General features: G+C 35.7%; 2 protein-coding genes and 1 pseudogene across 5 annotated transcripts; 1 reads left to right on the top strand and 2 right to left on the bottom strand.

Moving 5' to 3' along the window:
- Positions 1-599: 599 nt before the first annotated feature.
- Positions 600-14,009, bottom strand: LOC111706685 (DDB1- and CUL4-associated factor 5). Of its 3 annotated transcripts, none has more exons than XM_023479597.1 (11): positions 13,999-14,009; positions 12,225-12,230; positions 10,217-10,422; positions 9,278-9,349; positions 8,945-9,019; positions 7,166-8,328; positions 6,651-6,728; positions 4,857-5,061; positions 4,111-4,434; positions 1,824-2,038; positions 600-866 (listed from the first exon to the last, which is right to left on the bottom strand). In XM_023479597.1, exons 3-10 carry the CDS (start codon positions 10,348-10,350, stop codon positions 1,987-1,989), a joined length of 2,103 nt encoding a protein of 700 aa, XP_023335365.1. In that variant the 5' UTR covers positions 10,351-10,422; positions 12,225-12,230; positions 13,999-14,009; the 3' UTR covers positions 600-866; positions 1,824-1,986. The 3 variants fall into 3 exon arrangements, with proteins under 3 accessions (XP_023335365.1, XP_023335366.1, XP_023335367.1); XM_023479598.1 differs by having other exon boundaries at positions 606-871; XM_023479599.1 differs by lacking the exon at positions 4,111-4,434 and having other exon boundaries at positions 606-866.
- On the top strand, positions 2,778-4,094 carry LOC111706687 (dipeptidase 1 pseudogene; annotated as a pseudogene).
- LOC111706686 (acyl-coenzyme A thioesterase 9, mitochondrial) lies at positions 10,842-20,535 on the bottom strand. Of its 2 annotated transcripts, XM_023479600.1 has the most exons (10): positions 20,162-20,535; positions 19,873-19,976; positions 19,727-19,792; positions 19,075-19,148; positions 18,612-18,740; positions 17,555-17,681; positions 12,860-12,943; positions 11,979-12,390; positions 11,117-11,224; positions 10,842-11,037 (listed from the first exon to the last, which is right to left on the bottom strand). In XM_023479600.1, the coding sequence occupies exons 1-10, from the start codon at positions 20,294-20,296 to the stop codon at positions 10,984-10,986; spliced, it is 1,293 nt and encodes a 430-aa protein (XP_023335368.1). In that variant the 5' UTR covers positions 20,297-20,535; the 3' UTR covers positions 10,842-10,983. The 2 variants fall into 2 exon arrangements, with proteins under 2 accessions (XP_023335368.1, XP_023335369.1); XM_023479601.1 differs by lacking the exon at positions 19,075-19,148 and having other exon boundaries at positions 18,612-18,715.
- Positions 20,536-20,564: the final 29 nt, after the last annotated feature.

The following is a 20,564-nucleotide window of genomic DNA, read 5'->3' as shown; positions in this document are numbered from 1 at the left end:
TATGTAATGAAACCATTACAGCGCGGTGTTTCTGATATTCCTTTCCTCAATCTCCCTATACACAGAAAACGCATCAAGTTGGAAAATTATAAAATTTATTAAAACAGACGACCAAACACATAACAGAATGAATGACAACATACAGGGTGTCCCACGAAACATGACAGTATGCAGGACGACTTGAATGTCGTCTTGATTTTTGGTATAATTTGCTGCGTTTGTTTTTCAACCTAATTTTAGAAGTAAATTTCTAGAGAAAATAATCACAAAATTTCCCTTGTCCTGCCATTTCCAAAATGTGGTCTGCCTTTTTTGTGCTTTCAATATTGCCCGAGATATGAAGAATTTCGTTCAGATTTCGACAATTTTGCTTTTCTTGAACAAAATTGAAATCTGAACCAAACTCTTTATATCTCCAGTAATATTGAAAGCACAAAAAACGCAGACCACTTTTTGGAAATGCCAGGGCTAGGAGAATTATGTGATAGTTGTTTCAAGAATCATACATGTTAAAGTAGATAGAAGACTAAATGTCACAAATAAATTCAAATACCAAAGACGACTTTCAAGTCGTCTTGCTATTGTCATGTTTCGTGGGACACCCTGTATATTATTTCAGCAAATATCACTTAATATATTTTCAACTGAACTAGGACTAAGGTTTAACTAGAGGAAAACTGATAGAAATTTCTTGTTGGTTTCTGCTGTGGTTTAGCTAACTCACAGCACGTAGGTAGTTCTTTATACTTCACAGCCAGTTCAAACCTCATCACAGTAATTAACACTTCAACAGTATTTAGAGGACAAAACTTTACTACAGATCGATTATGTTTAATTTCAATTTTCAGGGGACATTAGTTCCAAAACTAACCTTGGCCCATTGAAAGATTGGATTTTTAGGATCCCAGCCCATATCGAGAGTGAAAGTCGATAACCAACATTTTGTTTAGCAGGACGAGGACAACAATTCCCAATTTAAAACTATTTTCTGGAATCAAAATTATAAAAAGAGTACTTTTATATTAAAACCCTTGACCATTTTCAAGACAATGTCAGGTTTTCCATTTTTGAACATCTCCTGAATTTGAATCATTGTCGCGTTATCGAGACAAAACCCACTTTCCCGTTTTTGAGTATAATCCTCAATTCAGAACTTACCAAATAAATCACTGAAAGTAAAAGTTATCTTACGAAGACTAAAATAACTGCTGAATTATTTCTAAAATCGTAATTTCCCTATTCTATTTGTTAAATGAGAGAATAAAGTTGATTTAATTTCAAGCATTCTAAATAAACAATTTCCCGGATTTCTAGTTAATTTTATATATAGTAAGAACAAAATAATATTAAATTTTGATTTCTCGATCAATGCTAAAATGATTTTCAAATTGTATTATATAAAATAACAAAAATTTTTGTTTTCTATTTTGTTTCTGTTTTACCTTATCAAAAAAATCTTGTTTTGTTTCATAATTGCGTAAATGCTTGAAAATTGACATTGATATGAATTCGAGTAATTGTCTCAAAACCAGGATATGTTCCGAAAACGCGACATGAGATGCGGTACTTGTTTCAAAATAGGGATATGTTCGAAAATTAAATCCAATATCATCAAAAACTAATTCTCTCACCCTATTATTAGTTTAAAGTGGAGATTTCTTGTTTAAATAATTAGTTTCAGCCATTTTAAGTAAAAGTATGGCGTAGTTTTGCTCAACTCGGCTTGGATTTAAAGATAAAAACGCTTGGAATAGATAACTTTGCAGATTTGGCCCATTTCTAAAACACAGTGCTAGAAATGGGCCAAGAGTTAATTTTGGAACTAATTTCCCCTGAATTTTCTGTGAAACAGAGACAAATATGAATGACTCCATGTTCCATGATGTGTACCAAATTGTAGTGGGATAGATAAATCCAATATATCCCATCTAGGAAATTCGACTAAATTCAGACAAGGGATAGTGGGGGGGGGGGGGGATATCTTGATTAGGTTTCATCTTCGTCACTCAGATCCTGCACAATACGCAGTCTTCTCTGCCTGAAAATATTTTAGGGTTAAAAATAATGCTATTTTGGAATTTTATATAAAAATATGCTTAAAGCAAATCCAGATTTTGGCAAGAAATACTAAAAACTTTTTTATTTAAGACGTATTTTCTAAATATTTTTTTTGCGCCTATTCTTTTACTTTTAATCTAAACAATATCTGAAAGAAAATGACTTTTAATGTACTGTCGAATTACCTAAATGATCCAATCTAACGCTCAGAAAAAGTTGAAAATTTGAATAAACAATAGTTTAAGTTTGATCAACACTGATGCACCATAACATAATCTTAATGTTTAAAGTGCGCCCATGACCGAAAATTTGCACTATTTAACAAGAAAATTGAAAAATAGAATTTTTAGAGGAAATCTGTAATGCTCAGGAGATGACAGTTAATATCGGAATCTTTCTCTTTCTGATTCTTCACACTATCCCAAACAATTTGTTTTGGGGCCCACAATGCGTAAAATGATGTTAAATTTCTTTGTATAATGTAAAGCATAAGCTGAACACAAAATTCATTGATCTTTAATAAACTTCTGAAATTTCTTACAGATATGATTTTTGCGTAGTGCGGTAGAATTTTTAAAAATTGTAATTTCAATAACCAAAATTTATCGTTTAAAAACGTAATAACTGCCGGAAGACTCATATGGCATGGAAGACCGTACGGTTGTGGCTCATGGCTGCCGGAAGACAAAACAGATATTCCACACCCGTTCTTATCTTATTCAGTAGTTTCCCGGATCGAGTATGGATATCTTTATTTTTATCATAATTCTCATTAACCCTTGCGAAATTAATAGTTTGAGACAGGACGGAGAGGTTCGAAGTCAGGAGATGATGGATCATGTTCAAGAAGGAAAAGATCAAGCTAATACAGAACAGGTGAAGGATAGAGTGGATCGAATCCTGAAAAATAATCCAGTGTTTGACGGACACAATGATTTTCCATCTGTCCTAACCAATCATTTTAACCTGTCCAGGTTACGGGAGAACTTAAACTCAGATGTAATCCTAGAGAATGATTTCAAGAGAAACAACAAATCTCAAACAGATCTTTATCGTCTTCGAGAAGGATGCGTGGGTGGTCAGGTTTGGTCAGCATACGTTCCTTGCTCCGCCCAGTTTTACGACGCGGTTGAAGTAGGTTTAACTCAGATAGATACTGTACATAGATTGATAGAAGAGTACCCGGAGGATCTGATGCTCGTAACTTCAACTCAGTCTATTGATGAAGCGTTAAATCTAGGAAAGATCGCTAGTATGGTTGGAGTGGAGGGAGGTCACGCTATTAACAGTAATCTAGCAGTTCTCAGATCATTCTATAGATTTGGAGTTAGATACCTTACACTAACACATCAATGCAACACTCCCTGGATAGATTCATCTGCTGTAGAACTCGGGATATTCCTTCCTCAAGTTTACGGATTATCAGAGTTTGGTGAACATGTGATCCTAGAGATGAACAGGATTGGTATGATGATTGATCTGTCTCATGTAGATACTGCAGCTATGAGACATGTATTGAGAACTACACAGGCTCCTGTTATCTTCTCACACTCCGGAGCTAGGGCTGTATTCGACCACCCACTGAATGTACCTGACGATGTTCTAGAGCTGGTTCGGGATAATGACGGTATTGTTATGGTTGTATTCAACTCGTGCTATCTTGTATCCAGGTGCACGGATAACAGGGGTACTATCAAGGATGTAGTTCGACACATTGATCATATTCGTAGAACAGCAGGAGTAGATCATGTAGGTCTAGGAGCAGGGTTTGACGGAGTTGATCAGGTTCCCGTCGGACTAGAGGATGTTTCCAAATATCCCAACCTACTCCAGGCTCTAATTAAGTATTCCGAGCACCACTGGACGGATGAAGATTTAATGAAACTTACAAGAAAGAACTTTCTACGAGTTTTTCAATCCGTTGAAATAGTTCGAGACAGGATGCTGTATACAGGAGAAACTGCTGATCATGTTGAAATACAGGATTTATAATACAAATGTAAATTTATAACATTAAATATACTTTTTTAAACTCATTTTTTAAAAATTTACCTTAGAGAGCTGATGAAGACGTTATTGGATGATTTCGATGTTCCTGGGAGCAAATCTTCTAAATTTCCCGTTATTCCTCCACTGCTGCTCCCACTAGCTTCCTCAGATCCACTCAAACTTCTGCTAGTTTCTCCACTAGAACTACTTCCTATCACACCCAATCCATTATCTCCGGAACTGTTATTATCTGAGGGTTCTGTCGAAGTTTCTCCTAGTTCAATCCGTCCAGCAGAGCTCCCATCATCACTCAGGGTTTGTATAATCTTGGACGGATCTAGACATAGGTTCAAGTTCTGCTCTTCTAATTCATCCCCATCTTCAGAACTAGTCGAAATAAATAAATAAAAATGGTAAATCATATAAGCTAAGTTTGAAATATCGAAGGTTTACATCATCAGGTTGCAAAGATATAAGGGATGGGAAAATTTGATTTTGTGGCAAAGACTCAATATCTTTATTAAAAATGTACAATATTCCAATACGATTTCATATCATATCATATCATATCATCACCGACAGGGTCGTACTCAGAAATTTTTCATGTAGGGACCTGAAAACCCCCAATTATTATTGTTATTATTAACAACCAACCTACAGCCAAAGTATCATGTCCTATAGGCTATGTTACGTTGATCTCCAGGGTCGAGCTCGAGGGTGGTTTATGAACCAAATTGTACGTCAAATGTGTGAGGGCCGGATGGGAGGGGGGACTGAGGGATAAAATACCAATTACTATATATACTAGCCTGCTATTCTGTGACAGTCGGACTATTCTTCTTGCATTCTCCAAGCTTCGGTTTACAGCACTCTCGTTCAGACGGCGTAGTCGCTTCCCTCTTCTCTTTGCAATCTTTACTAGGCGGGCTCGCTTCCGTTCAATCAGTTCCGCTATACGGTTCCGGGGCGGTTCACGGATATCTTCCGATGCAGGATACGAGCTCGGAATAGTTTCTAAATATAGAAAATATAAATGGAAGAATATGAAGGGAAAATTCGGAGGGAATCCAGACCCTGTCTGCCACATGTCTCTTAAACAAGTTATTAGAATGTTCATCCAAAAACTAGGTTTACGGCTTGAAAACATGAAATCTCCCTTACCTTTTCAACCCCCACTTTTTCGCCTACTAAACTACTCTGTCAAGGGATGTTACAGATGGCTTAAACTATAAAAAAGACTAGATTTTTGCAACAAGAACCTGATTTCAAGGGAAAGAAAATTGGAGGCTGAACTTGGGGTGATGCAGGGTATCAATTTTTAGGAAAGATGTTACCAGCTTACTAAAACAATAAAATCAGATGGTTTCACTACCAAGTTGTTTTCGGTACCCTAAAAACAATTGTATTATTAACCACTTTGTTCCAAACATTACTCCAACTTACACTTTCTGCAACATTTTTCCCAAACGGATATCCCATTTGTTATATGAATGCAACATAACAACTAAATAATATTTATGGTTTTTTCATAACCAAATGGGAAGAAATTTTGGTAATTCCAAGCAAGAAAGAATTTATTTTTGGAACTCTAAAGACATGTGGGACCCAGGTAACTTGTTTCATATTTGTCAAATATTACATATGGATTGCAAGATGCAGGAAATTTATTCCTATTATTATTTATTTATACCTAGGGTGGGCCAATTGAGAATTTATACGCTGAAATATGCTATATTTTGTTACTAGCTTGGGAACCAAGCGTTGCCCAAGGTACTCATAGTTGCTCCCGCCGCTTACCCGCACTTCGTCAATTTTCACCGGGAAACTAAATTTTCGCTATAAAAGTCGACCCACTCAATTCAAGAATATTACAACCCAAGCTAAGAACTTTCCTGTGCTCCCTCAAGTTTCCCAATAAAATTTGAGACAAATCGGTCCAGGGGTCTGTGAGTTATGATCGGACATACACTCAGAAAAACAGAGATTACAACTTTATATTTACACAATAAAGTCGGTTTTGTTGAAAAAAATCTAGTCAATTTATCTAGGCTATGTCGAAACAATAATTTATTTTACTTTCATTAATATTATAATAAAGAGAGAAACAAGCGAAAAGCAGCAGTTAAGAAAAATAATGAATAAGTTCGGTCCAAAGTCGTCATGAGAAGGTACAAATGTCTTTACTAATGAATTCTGACTGACTACTGACTACTGACTACCGACTACTGACTACTAACTACTGACTTCTAACTACTGACTACTGACTACTGACTACTGACTACTGACTACTGACTACTAACTACTAACTACTAACTACTAACTGCTAACTACTAACTACTAACTACTAACTACTAACTACTAACTACTAACTACTAACTACTAACTACTAACTACTAACCACTAACCACTAACCACTAACTACTAACTACTGACTACTACTAACTACTAACTACTGACTACTGACTACTGACTAGTGACTAGTGACTACTGAATACTGACTACTGACTACTCACTTCTGACTACTGACTACTGACTACTGACTACTGACTACTGACTACTGACTACTGACTTCTGACTACTGACTACTGACTACTGACTACTACCTGCTGAGGTGTCCAAGGTTGAAGAATCTAGAATACTTGTATCTGTAGAATCATGTGAACTGTTTAAAGGATCTCCAACTGAACATATCTTAGTTATAATTTAATATCGCCCAACCTATTTTGAAAAAAAACCCGCCAGTTTAAAATTAGCATCCGAGTTTGGTTGAAAAAACCGAAACGTAAATAATTAAAAATCAGTTCGAGGCAGATTCGGATCCAGCTAATAAATATTTCTTCAGGGCAAAATTTTTTCTTCTTCTGGTTTTTTTGTCGCTATTATTGAGAGGAGTTCTACTGATTTCTTATTAATAAACAGATAAGGTTTGGGTATGAGAAAATAAGATTTGTTCTTCTGGTATTTTTGGTCGATATTTTTCAGCTTGAATCTAGATCCATGGATCCTAATTTATTTGTGGATCCGTATCTAGGGCACCAAAATCCGGAATCACTGTTGCTTGTTAGTGACTATTCCATTTAATCCGATATTAAAATATCCCCGACTAGAGGATGGTTACCTGTATTCCTGGCCTCAGCTATAGATCTATCCTCCCTCACTAGATCATCAGCTATACTCACAGATATCCGTTCCATCAATCGTCTTCTCCTACTACCGAAGGAGTTTGCTCGCGGCGAGAAATCAGAGAACCCAGTCTCAGAGGTTTCACTGTTATTACTATCTGCACTTGGAGGACTTTGAGACTCCGTATCATCCTGACTGTCCCAACCCTCGATCTCTCTCTGGATTAAACTGTCAAAGAATGCCATCATCCTCGGGTTCTCCGTGGTTGTTTGAGACTGTGAGAACTCGGTAGGTACTATCGTTTCGGATCTGAGGACTAGTCCAATATAGTCTTCATGAGTATAAACTGCTCTTTTCTCTCCCATCTTCTTATCCTCTCCTTGAGGAAAGGAGTTAACGGACCAGAACTTAACAATCTTCTCTACCCCTGATGATGCTATAACAGAACGTTGTGAATTATACCGAACCTGGTTTACTATTGATCTATGCCCCTGGAGAACTAGGTGAGCTCGATCCTGCCAACTAGTCTCGTCTCCATCATCGGGTATTCTCCACATATAAAGATTAAAATCATCTGAACCTGACAATACGAACTCATCATTAGGTCCACCAAAACTACAACTTTTCATCGTACAGCTGTTGTAGTATCCAGGATTATCAAACTCGCAAACCGGAACCGGACTCTCTATATTAAACAGTATCGGAGGCATTCTTCGTCTTAATCCGATGAGTTTATTTCCGGCGTCATTAAATCTGACATGCATACTAGATCTAGATTCGTACTTTAGCGCACAACTCCTTGGGTTGCGGATATCCCAGAGACCAATTCCATGCTTCTGGTTTGCAGCTACAAGAAGCCTTGGTTCTACGGAGTTAAATTGAACAGAATGAAATGCATGTGAGAATCCAGCAATCATCAATGGATCCTCACTAGGGTTCTGTCTCATATCAAAGAGGAGAACTCTACCATCAGAGCAGGCTGTAGCGAACAGGTCCGGGTTCTCCGGGTGCACTGAGAGACTGTAGACCGGTTCCTCGTGTAGAAAGTAGTCTAGAGGTTGGAGGGTTTCTATATCATGAACTATAACCTGCTCGTCGTTTCCTCCACTATAAACTCTTCTTCCATCATTATCAAACCCCAGGCAGAATATATTGGACCTAGACAGAACAAAATACAGATAATAATACTTCATTCATTGTTTTCAATTTAGAATAAAAAATTGAATTTGTGAAATTTATATTGAATAAAATATCGCAAGATTAGTATAAAAGACTCCTCCAAAACCATAAAAATAATTCGAAATATCCCATCAATAAACATACTGAAAACGTTATAATTATTAGTAAAGCCAAGAGAAAAATATCAAAACATTGAAAATGCACAAGATCTGCTTCCAGTAATGTTTAAAAACATGTTTACACCTTAAAATTTACAGTTTGATTTGGTTATAAAAGTACCGCTTTACAGCAGTGTGTGCCAATTAATCAATAAGGAAAATGATCTAGGAGGTACCCTGTATAGTGTATACTTAAGTTTGTTTAGTCTACGGAATGATGGTTAACCATTTTTTATTTGTTTATAGTGTATAATTATATTTAACAGCAAGTGTAGATGAATGGTAATGGTAAGTTTACATTTTTTCGTTTTAGAGGGGGGGGGGGGTTAGTACCCGTTGGGGCTCAAAAAAAACCCCGGAAACTATATATTTCACTGAACCAGGGGAAGGCTGAACTCCATAGCCCCCTGAATATGCCTATGATGAATTTATCTAACCTGTGTTCCGCATCCATAACAGACTTATATCCACCATCGTTTAATGCTTGATCCATATTCCAAACCAGAATACGTCTAGATTCAACAGAAATCTTCAAAATATTATTCTTTAAAAATTCTTTTACTTTAGGAATGTGTTAAAAAGGGGTGGTGCGTGGGGGCTTTGTGTTTAACCGGGGTAAAATAAAGATAAAAAAGGAGTAGAAAAATATAAAAAAAACAGCCGAAATAAAAAGATCTTTATTTCTAAATTTGAGCTTTTATTTGTACTCTGAAATTTACTTCGTATTTTGAATTTCGTAGGGGTAATGTAGTATTTGAGATGTAATGTTCCTGTCGTCTCCACCCGAAACCATCCAGTTTCCATCCCTGCTGAACTCTACAGCGTTCACGCAACCATAGTGACTAAATATATAGTTAAGATTTAATCACCCTTAATAATAAACAATTATAATTTTACAAATTCAACGAGAATTATAGTGTAGAGAATTTTAATATTAAAACTATAACTCCGCTGTAGTTGTTCTTTTATTACATTTTAACTATTCCACTGTTCTTCTACCTTCCTCCAATGTTAATATTAAAACTATAACTCCGCTGTAGTTGTTCTTTTATTACATTTTAACTATTCCACTGTTCTTCTACATTCCTCCAATTTTAAACATCTATTCTACTCAACTCATCCTCACCTTTACTCTACTCCTCTACTTATTGTTTTTAATTATACTCCACTCCTCCACCTATTGTTATCCATTCTGCTCCACTCCTCCACTTTTTGTCATCAATTGTACTCCACTCCTCCACTTTTTCTTACAAACGATACTCAACTCCTCCACTTATTGTTGTAATTGCACTCCACTCCTCCACTTATTGTTATCAATTGTTCTCCACTCCTCCATTTATTGTTGTAATTGTACTCCACTTCTCCACTTATTGCTATCAAATGTTCTCCACTCCTCCATTTATTGTTATCAATTGTACTCCACTCCTCCACTTATTGCTATCAATTGTACTCCACTCCTCCACTTATTGCTATCAATTGTACTCCACTCCTCCACTTATTGCTATCAATTGTACTCCACTCCTCCACTCCTCCACTTATTGTTATCAAATGTACTCCTACACGTAAAGTTATCAATTCTACTGTGTTATCTATTATTCTACACTTATTATTGTCAATTCTACTCCATGCCTCCCTTTACTGTTATCTGAATTCTCCTTCTCTGAATATTGCTAACAACAATAAGATTTGCATAAAGCTTGAATCATTACCTAAGAAGATCACATGAGTCGAGACGGGTTGCGTTTCTCCATTTCTCCTTCAGATATAATTCTCGGAGATTCATCCTAGATCCAGTCCTCTCCCTATCCATCAAATTTACAAGGTTCGGAGCGTGAGACGTCATGTTTTGTTCCTAAACGTTGTAGTCTAGGCTTCCCTGTTAAAAATTACCATTGTTCTGAGAGCATTTCTATCTGAAATATAGGGATTTATAAAAGCATAAACTAGAATAGATTTATTTATAATACTTGCAAATAATTCAATAAGAAGCAAATATAAGCAAATATACACGTAAACAAGACTTGAAATTTTAAATAACAACGAACATATACTTTGGTCCAATCAAGAGAAGAAACTCCACCGATAATGTTGGATAGTTATACGGGTATAATTTCTTAATATAATTTTAGATTCAAGAGTAAAAAATTTATAACAAATAACACATTTTAACATGACTACTAATTTATTTTGACTAGACATGAATACTTAGAATGGTTTAAAGCCAATTTAAGTAGATTACAGTGTGAATTGCACATCTGATTTTTATCAGTTATTGGAAAGATGCAGAGTGTCTAAGACAACAATCTAGGCTCTGGTCATTTAGAGAATTTTTATCACATACTGTAGTTCACAGTATACAATAACATATGCACTTTACACAGTGCAACCTTGATTTACCACGTATTTAACTAGTGAACATTTCGTGATATAATTTCATCTTGGAAGCACTCTTCAGCTGGTAATGATCTCGAGTAAATTACTCGGCAATGCTATGGACGAAATGTCTTCTTCCAGTTAAGTACATCATGGCCTAAAAACAAACAGAATATTTAAAATTTTTCTTCCTTTTTCGTACTTTAATCCAACTGAAGTCTGAATAGTTTATTTACCTCGTGATAAGTTTTAGGAATAATCTGAGCCGGGTTCTGATCCCGTAGTTCAAATGTGAACTGGAATACATTAGTTACAGACATCTCTCCAGACTTAGGATCCCACACCTTAGGATTATATTTATTATATTTAGGGAGGTTATTTATAGTTTGACATTAAGTAATATCCCCTTTGTATGCTTATCCCCCCCCCCTTCCGAACAATGAAGACGGCGCGGTGAAAATAATTACTTTTCAATAACTTAAATATAAAATATTTGGCAAAACTGATTTAAGTTTCGTCTTTGACATTGAATTTATTTGTGACATTTTAAAATTTATGATTCTTAAAAAAAATCACAAAATTCTCCTAGTCCTGGCATTTTCAATACGTGGTCTGCATTGTTTGTGCTGTCAATTACCGGAGATATTAATAATTTCGTTCAGATTTTAATTTAATTTAAAAAATAAACGAAAATAGTCGAAATCTGAACGAAATTCTTCATATCTTCGGTAATATTGAAAGCACAAAAAATGCAGACAACATTAAAGAAATTCCACGATTTGAGGTTAGTTTATGATTATTAACTCTAAAATTTTACTGGTTGCAAAAAATGTCAAATATCAAAGACGACCTTCAAATCGTGTTGCTACTGTCATGTTTCGTGGGACACCCTATATATTCCGCCCCCATTGCTCTTCAAATTCCATGAAAATAAATGCAATTCAAGGGGAAAAGAGCGTTATCAAAAGTCCTTTGTAGCAGGCTTAACAAATTTTTAATATTATTACCCTTCTCCTGACTAAGGGACGATAAATATTTTTCATTAATTGTTAGTTAACTCATTTATTCAATCAAAGTTTCAAAATAAAAATATTTCACCTCAGCAGAAACCCTGGTCTGAACAAACTGTTCTGAAGTATAGCAGATCTGAGAGTTAAAATAAAGCATGGATCCGACCTCAACGGGTTTCCTGAACCAGATATCATCAACATGAACAATATAGGGCCGACAGTGCCCGTACACGTGAGTGTTGGCCCAAGCCAACTCGAACGCCTGCCGCATGATGAAACCTCCAAATATCTTGTTAAACCTGTTCCTATACTCTAGCTGGCAGATAATCAGGTTCTTTAGCTTAGCGTCCTCCATCCAAACCGTGTTCACAGGCTTCACTCTAGCCTTGAAGCTCATTGCCTTATGATCTACAGTTCGGATAAATATATCATGAATGATCTCCATCTCAGCTACGGTTGGTGGAACACGGAACAAGGAATCCTGCGACATCTGGAATCTCCTATATTAAAAAAAACATAAAAAGTGTATTTTAACAAAAACTGTTAAGCAACTAAAAAAAAGAATGACACAATTAAAGGGACTATACGCGTAAATCTAAATGATTTCTCATGCAAAGACGACAATGCCCGATCCACAACGGTACCCTTGAAACCTTTATCTGATCAAAAATGTGGAAAATATTGTCGCTTTTCTGGGTTTATCGCTTTTCTGGGTTTATAAGTGTTCAATTCTGGTAATTACTATATGTTGTCCTACAAGTGACTTCGGTAAGAAACCGCTAAAGAAAATAATACTTTTTCAAAATTACAAACATTGATATCTAATTCAAACTTTATCAGAAAAAGCTTTAAAGGGAACCGTTGTTAATTGTGGCATTGTCATCTTTACAGGGCGGGTCACGCTAACAATCCATTTAAAAGTGGAAAAAATGAAAAAGATCTGATTAATCTTGTTTTCTCAGTTCCAACCTGATCTTATTCTCCTCTCCCTTGTTGAATAAAACCTTCTCCTCCTCTGTAACAGCTTCCAGTGGATTGATAAAGGCACTTCCTCTGAACAATTTAGAATTTATTTGTTTTTAACAAAACACAGGGAGGGAGGGAAGGGGGGGGGCTGTTCCAAATTGAGGACATTAAATAACACTGAAGATAAAGCTTACGCCAAATCACGGTATCGACTTTTTCACCTCTAAATTATGATTTCAGTGAATATACTCATCTCCACAACTCATCCAAGAATTACAGAATACAGGCTCCTTCTGATGTCTGGGGAAACTACACTTGTTTCACCTGCTCACATACTCCTCACTCCTGTAAGATAGGTGTCAGGTACCCAGTAATTGTATCATCTTCAATCCTTAATGGATGGCAAGGAATGAGATCATTCAACAGTTATCAAGGTGATCCTATACATATTGATTATATAACCATACCCGGAGCCACTGTGAAGGATTTGCATCATGCCTTCCTAGCCGAATATGGAAATGTACACCGTCCTATTGATGTTCTCCTGGTAGCTGGACTCAATGATGTACTAAAAGGAGCAACAGTTCAACAAATCATGCAGGATATAGAGGATTTTAAAGAATCTGTCATGAGTCTATGCGTTCTTGATGAGACCTGGAGCAGCTTTGCCGTTGCACCCTTGCCTTTTCCTCCTAAACTAGTCAAGTTTGATGCTGAAACCAGGAATCTCCAGTCAAATTATATCCAGGTTCTGATAGATCTTACGACTAATATAAGAGAACTGAACAGAGCAGATGCACATCCCATGATCCCAACTAATCTAGCTCCGTGCTTCCATACCTGGGGAATGCGGATAAACAGACATCCAAGGATCATCGGACCGGTCAATCTACTGGAGCATGTCTCTACTCATAGATTGACTCTTTGGAGAGAACTGAAACCAAAGATAATATATATATAGATATGCAGGCAGGTATAAATTTTGAGGTCTTGAGAAAAGGTGCAAACAGCACCATCTCTGTCGTACGCATGGCATTTCATCCTCTGGATTGTTGCTAATTTATCACTTTGTTTATGCGTGATAACACTAAATGCGTACTATAGTATCAACAATGTATACTGCATATTGTACTTAATGAAACAAGTTAATCAATGCAAATAAAACTGAGGTAGGAATTTGACTAGACAAAGTTTAAATGTGCAAGTTGTACTGAATGGCATACGTAAATTATCGCAATTTAAATAAAAATTATGACTATAAAAGTACATCGAGTCTAGGACAAATTACAACTGATCTGATCATAACATAAACAAAACGCGTACTGTATGTTTGTGTTACCTTGAAATTTAATTTTATTGGTCAAACAGGTCCAGATAGCAACACTTGAACTATACAGGATGCAATACGCGTACTATATGATTATATAACACAAATGCGTATTTCCTACAGATGGCAGCAAGGGGAGAAAGGAATATAGAAAGTAATCAATTTGCTATCTTTGACTGAAACCCAAGGATATGCTCCACCTGAATGATCATCTCAGGCTTAAGATAGGTAAATCTGCGATTGAATACTTCAAAGTGATCTACAAAATCTCTGAGTGCAAGGCTATGAGCAAGAACGAAGCTATAGCTCTAAGATCAACCTAGAGAAATAAACTCAAAAACTCAAATATTCAACCTTCTAACGTGATAAAAGCGAAGCAACGAAAAGTCTCAACTTATATAATTTCTAATGTATTTATTTCTTCTTTTCACAGAATGAAAAGTCTATTTTTAACATTAGAAATATTTGAAATTTATAATTAAATTCTAATGCCAATTTAAATACTGTTATAATCGCAAATCTGTAGTATTCCGATGCCAGTCTATATATCTCCTCATAATCTAATAATACCAAATACTCTTCAAGTATATATCTTCATAGGTTGAACTGAATCAATCTGTAGTATTCCGATGCCAGTCTATATATCTCCTCATAATCTAATAATACTAAATACTCTTCAAGTATATATCTTCATAGGTTGAACTGTTTCTCATAATTATAAACCGTCAGATATTTACGAGATTGATTTTGATGTTCTGATCCAATATTTATTTATTTTGTTGCACTTCTCCTAAAAAAAATTATATATAAAAAACGGATCAGCACTATTTTCTCCTTTGTTTTATTGACTTGTTTCCTTTTGAATTTAAGATCCAAGATTTAGTTATTTTGTTGCATTTCTCCTTTAAAATGAAGATAAAAACACAGATCTGCATTATTTTCTCGTTTTTTCTAGTTTGTATTTTCATATTTCTTTTTGATTTTGTCTTCATTTGTGTTTTCTCTCTTGTAAAGTACGAAAAGTACTTTACAAAGTCTAAATTTTGTGTCAAGATTGCTGCTCAATACTAATTATGTCTTTCATAACAGAGCTGTCGATACTTTAGATTGTAGAGGATATAAAATCCCCGAAAGAGGATTATGAAATCCGCAAATCAGTCGTGTCGGACCCTGGAACCGGAGAAGACCTTCTCAACTTCCTCTCCTTTCTTCCAGGCTCCAGACTTTATCACTAGCTGCCCAGATCCAACATCATGGTCTACCCCGCTATCTGAGATCCAGACCGTGATAGCTCCTCCTGGAGCAACCTTGTGGTTCCTGGTTAACTTGAATGTGGATTCTACTCCAGCACTCTGGCACTTGAGAATATGTCCATCTAGAGCTTGTCCTAATCCTCCGAGCACACCCAGGAGCTAGGAAACACTTTCAACCAGGGCATGGACAAGGTTCACCTCAAATGCTGGATCTACTAGAGCAGCCCTATAATATTCTTCACAAGGATCATCCTTCCCATTAAACAACCCGGAGAAGAAATCAGTGATTGAATCTGCCAACTCCAACTCCACGATTCTCCAACCTACAATTCTTCATATTTGGTCCATGTTTGGCCAATATTGCTTCCTTTTTGGCCACCGCCTTCCAGTACTCCCCCAGCCAGGTGTGCATGATGCAGTAGCAGAACATTACAACAAGTATTAAACGCTTCTTTGCTCCCAGAAACATAGGGAGCAACACTACGCAAAGTATCAACAGCGAAATGGCGAGTAGTGCTATAGATGGTTTAATTCTATTTACTCCAAGAGAACTAAGAACATGAAGACCTCGTCCAACTAATCCATCCTCGACACGAGATAGAGATTTCAGGAGAATATTCTGAACTTCTGCAAACTTGATATCATCGTGCAGGATAAATCTTCTCAAGGTTTGCAATTCTTGAGCTGAGGTTGAGAACTCAAGACTCCGAGACGGAACTACTCCGGAATGGGTTTCTAACTCTAGGATCCTTAACATCTCGCTCACAAAGGGTTTAAAGGGACGCTCCGGAGGATTAGCTAAACAGGTTCCTAGACTTCCCAATCCGGAAATAGCCTGGCCAATAACAGATTTGGAAGACAACTCCAATTTACTTTGACAGGTTTCAAGCTGTATTCTAGTTTTCTCGCGTGCAATCTCCAAGTTTCTAATCATCTCTGTATCCGAAATCTCCCCTTCTCAACTTCCTCTCCTTTCATACACTCTTTATTAAATATGTATTTATATCAAGAAGCAATAAATGTACTTCTAAAAGATCTCAATTTTATATATTCCTGAGCAAGTAGAGAGTATATAGCGAAAAGCCTTTAGTTAACCCTGTGATTTTTTTTTATAAAAAGATATTTACGTTATATTTTTTCAATAAAAGTTTGAAGAAGAAATGATTTCAGTGAAAAACAGCAAGAGGATTGTGTATGCAAATACCAAAACCAGTTTAGTATTAATTAATAAGCGATTTCACGCACGATGGATCAACTAATTTAATTAGGAAATTTCTAAAACATGTGGTACAATTTTAAAACTGGTGTAGAAATGTAAATTTTGCTCAGAATGAGAAGAGAATTGAGGTTGGAACTTTTGTGTGGAGTATTGTTAATCTTGAATAAGTGGACGTGCTTACTTTTTGAGGATAAATTTCTTGATCCCTGCAGGGTATGATCACCACGGGATTTTAAAGAGAACTTAAATTTATCCCTCTTCGTCATCCCCTAGTGGGCAAAAAGATTAACGATACTCCAAAGAAAAGTTTCGACCTGTGGCTAGTTAAAGGGACTGTAAAGGAAAAATGAAAGGGGGTATAGGCTGAAAGCTAATCACTTTAGCTCTTGGTCGCGACCCATGAAAGTTATATCTGATGTTCCTATCTCGAGAAATTGATTTATAACTGTCAAATTTATACGAAAATTAATATATATACAATTTTGTATAAAAGTAGTGGGTTTAAAAAGATCAAATTCAGCAACTAAGCAACCAATCTGAAAGCGATGATATCCCAGAGAAAGCTAAATGTAACTTAGGTTTACTCCAATTCTAATTTTATATTTGTTATTTCTATTTTTTATAGATTTAATTCATAATATTAATTATATGTCTGTATTGCTTGACCAGAAATTCCATCAATGTCAGTGCAGTAAAGTGGTCACGTGATACAGGCTGAGACACGTGACCAGTATACTGCTCTGCCATTGGTGATAGTTCTGGTAATGTGATTTAAGTTTAAGATTTTCTAAATTTTAAATAAAAACTTTAATGGGTCACAATCAAGAGCTAAAGTGATTAGCATTCAGCCTATACCCATTTCATTTTTCCTTTACAGTCCTTTAAAAACTAGATCGAACCTGTTGAGAGGATCCCTGGCAACAAGGACGAATCTAGCCTCCGTAACCTTAGTCCACTCCCCATCCCTCTTCTGCTCCAGGTACAGGGTAGACTCAGCTGAACTCTTACCAACCCAGGTCACGTGACCTTTAAATAAAACATTGAAGAAAAAACTTATTTGAAAAATATTGATAGGATTAAATTACACTTTTTAATAAACATAACAAATCAATCAACCTTGCGGTTGTGTGTTAATACAGTCTGTTATTTTACCTTCATAATTTCCATATATCTTGAATATAAACTAAATTCAATCCAGATGGAATATACTAGAACCCATATAAACTTGGATAAGTGGCAGAGCTCAGACCTGCTCTCCTTTATTTTTATAACCTGAAGGTCCTGGTACTTTGTCTGTAAGTTTATTTCTTAAAGGGAATGTTCGTGAAAAATGAAAGGGGTTAAAGGTTGACGTCGAATAGAATTTGTTTATTAAAGTGATCCCAGATAATAGTCTCGTACCACCACCTGTTCTTCCTGAAATCATCGAAACAGGAATGAATGTTTTCAAAAGTTACTCCCAGATCATAAAAAATCATAAATAAAATGAAATATCAACTATACAAGAATACATCGAATTGAAATCGGCAGTTGCAGGTTGTAATATCTATATGAGTGGTTTTAAAGTTGATTGAATTATTTACAATCTAAGTGGAAAAATGCAACAACCTGAAATTGTATGGACGCTACGTTCTTTGGTTTTAAAACATTTTCTCCCCCATAGACGCAACAGATAGAAGTAAAATTGGTAGTGATCAAGATCGAATTACAATTTATATAAGCCCATAACCCCTTTAATTTTTCGCGAACACTCCCATTAAAGTAATATCTAAATATCACGGCGAGAACGGAAAGGTTTCTAATATCCGATGGATCCACTACATTTTAGCTCCAACTTTTAGGAAAAACAATTTGAAAATTCTTCTTGACCTGGATCCGGGTCCATTTTTTCCAGGACGGATCCAGGATCCGAATCCCGATTCGCATCAATATGAAATAGATACCACTGTTACAAACCTGACATTCTGATATCAGAGTCTGAATGTATTTTCCCCTTGAAATCAATCTTGTCCACCAGAGCAGTTACAATGGAGAATGGACTAGCTGATCCAGGTTTCTGTCTAGGGTTCAGAACATGTTTGAAAACTAGAAACATGCCTCATTCTTTTCACAAATTAAAATATAACAAAAAGATGTATTTTCATCAAAAAAAATGTAATAACTTATTTCTACAAAAATATACATTAAATGAAGATTTTTTATCTTAACGGTAACAACCACGAAATAAGAAGAAAAGTGGATTTACATTAGCATATTCTGTTATTTGAGTCTCCGGATTGAACTTGGATTAAGATCCAATTTTTTCTAGGACGGGGCCAAGATACGAATCCACACCAACCTCTGTACTATTTGGTGTTAATGTATGAAAAGAATGAGTACTATTTGGTGTTAATGTATGAAAAGAATGAATATGTTAAACCTAAATGAACTGCAAAAACATCCATATCCTCTAGAAGACGACCAATACGTACTCCTCCGTATATAGTTGAATATCTATAACAGATAATTTATTCATCAAAATATAACTATATCTTATCTTAAAACTATATATCCTATCCTAGATACTAGGACGGTATCCAACCTATCCTAGATACTATGACTGTATCCTACCTGTCCTAGATACTATGACTGTATCCTACCTATCCTAGATACTAGAACGGTTTCATACCTATCCTAGATACAAGGACTGTAACTATCCCCTAGATATTAGGACTGTATTCTAACTATCCTAAAAACTAGGACTGTATCCTGTCTATCCAAGATATTATGACTGTATCCTACTTATCCTAGATACTAGGACTGTATCCTACCTATCCTAGATACTATGACTGTATCCTACCTATCCTAGATACTATGACTGTATCCTACCTATCCTAGATACTAGAACTGTTTCATACCTATCCTAGATACTAGGTCTGTATCCTATAAATCCTAGATACTAGTACTGTATCCTACCTATCCCAGATACTAGTACTGTATTCTACCTATCCTAGATACTAGTACTGTATCCTACCTATCCTAGATACTAGTACGGTATCCTACCTATCCTAGATCCTAGGACTGTATCCTACCTATCTCTAAGAACCGGGTTGGATCCGAGTGGTATGATTGCTGCATCGTAACTATCCATCATTCTCCTAATAACGAAAAATAATTCAATGCAAAATAAAATAGATGAATTTTTCTTGCATTAATTTGGGCTCTCTGAACTGTTTACCTCTTAGGAAGTTCTTCCTGTGTCTCTGGAAGTACATGGATTAATTCTTCTCTCATCTTATTATATAGTTCAGGATCATAGTTTTTAGGTCCTCCTATCACATCCTAGTCAATACATTTCATTTTCCTCTAAACAAAAATATGAGGGAAAAAATCTTTTTAAAAAATGATATACCCCTTCAAAGCCACAATTGGACTTGAAAACTTAACATAATTTAAATGTAACACCTATTTATGTATTGATGGATTGTTATATGCATGCTTAGGATCCTCCCTGGAAGGTCACTAACCTGTGAGAGAATGCTGACAACTTGTTCAATAGTTCTCTCAACCTTGAAGTTTGGTGGAACAATGATTCCTCTCTTCAATCCAACCATTACATCTACCCGGCCCAATAATCGCCGACTCAGAACCTGAACCCGCATTCTTCTGAAATATTACAGTTTTAAGACGGACTTATATCATATATAATATTCGTAGATGAAGCACTAAATGTTAATTGTTTATTTACTTATGTAGATAAGTATTACTAATACTATACAATTTGAAGTGTTATTAAAAAATTACACCCTGTAATTTGTCTTTAAAAAATCTTGCGTTTCAATCAGAATTTTTTTTATCTTAATCTAAAAACCTTTGTAATCGCAGTATTTGGTCAGGAAAACATCAATTACAAGTCTGTTGAAATAAGTT

The sequence above is a fragment of the Eurytemora carolleeae genome, unplaced genomic scaffold (assembly GCF_000591075.1).
Source record: "Eurytemora carolleeae unplaced genomic scaffold, Eaff_2.0 scaffold747, whole genome shotgun sequence".
Lineage (NCBI taxonomy): Eukaryota > Metazoa > Arthropoda > Copepoda > Calanoida > Temoridae > Eurytemora > Eurytemora carolleeae.
This window is presented reverse-complemented; position numbering and strand designations above follow the sequence as displayed.

Coding starts and splice junctions, on each gene's coding strand:
- LOC111706685 (XM_023479597.1), bottom strand. CDS start 10,350: ATGACGTCTCACGCTCCGAACCTTGTAAATTTGATGGATAGGGAGAGG. Junction 9,020..9,277: donor GTTTCGGGTGGAGACGACAG/GAACATTACATC, acceptor TGTTGAATCTAG/ACGTATTCTGGTTTGGAATA. Junction 8,329..8,944: donor GTTATGGATGCGGAACACAG/GTTAGATAAATT, acceptor TGTTCTGTCTAG/GTCCAATATATTCTGCCTGG.
- LOC111706686 (XM_023479600.1), bottom strand. CDS start 20,296: ATGCGGGTTCAGGTTCTGAGTCGGCGATTATTGGGCCGGGTAGATGTA. Junction 19,793..19,872: donor CAGGAAGAACTTCCTAAGAG/GTAAACAGTTCA, acceptor TTTCGTTATTAG/GAGAATGATGGATAGTTACG. Junction 12,391..12,859: donor GGAGAGGAGAATAAGATCAG/GTTGGAACTGAG, acceptor TTTTTAATATAG/GAGATTCCAGATGTCGCAGG.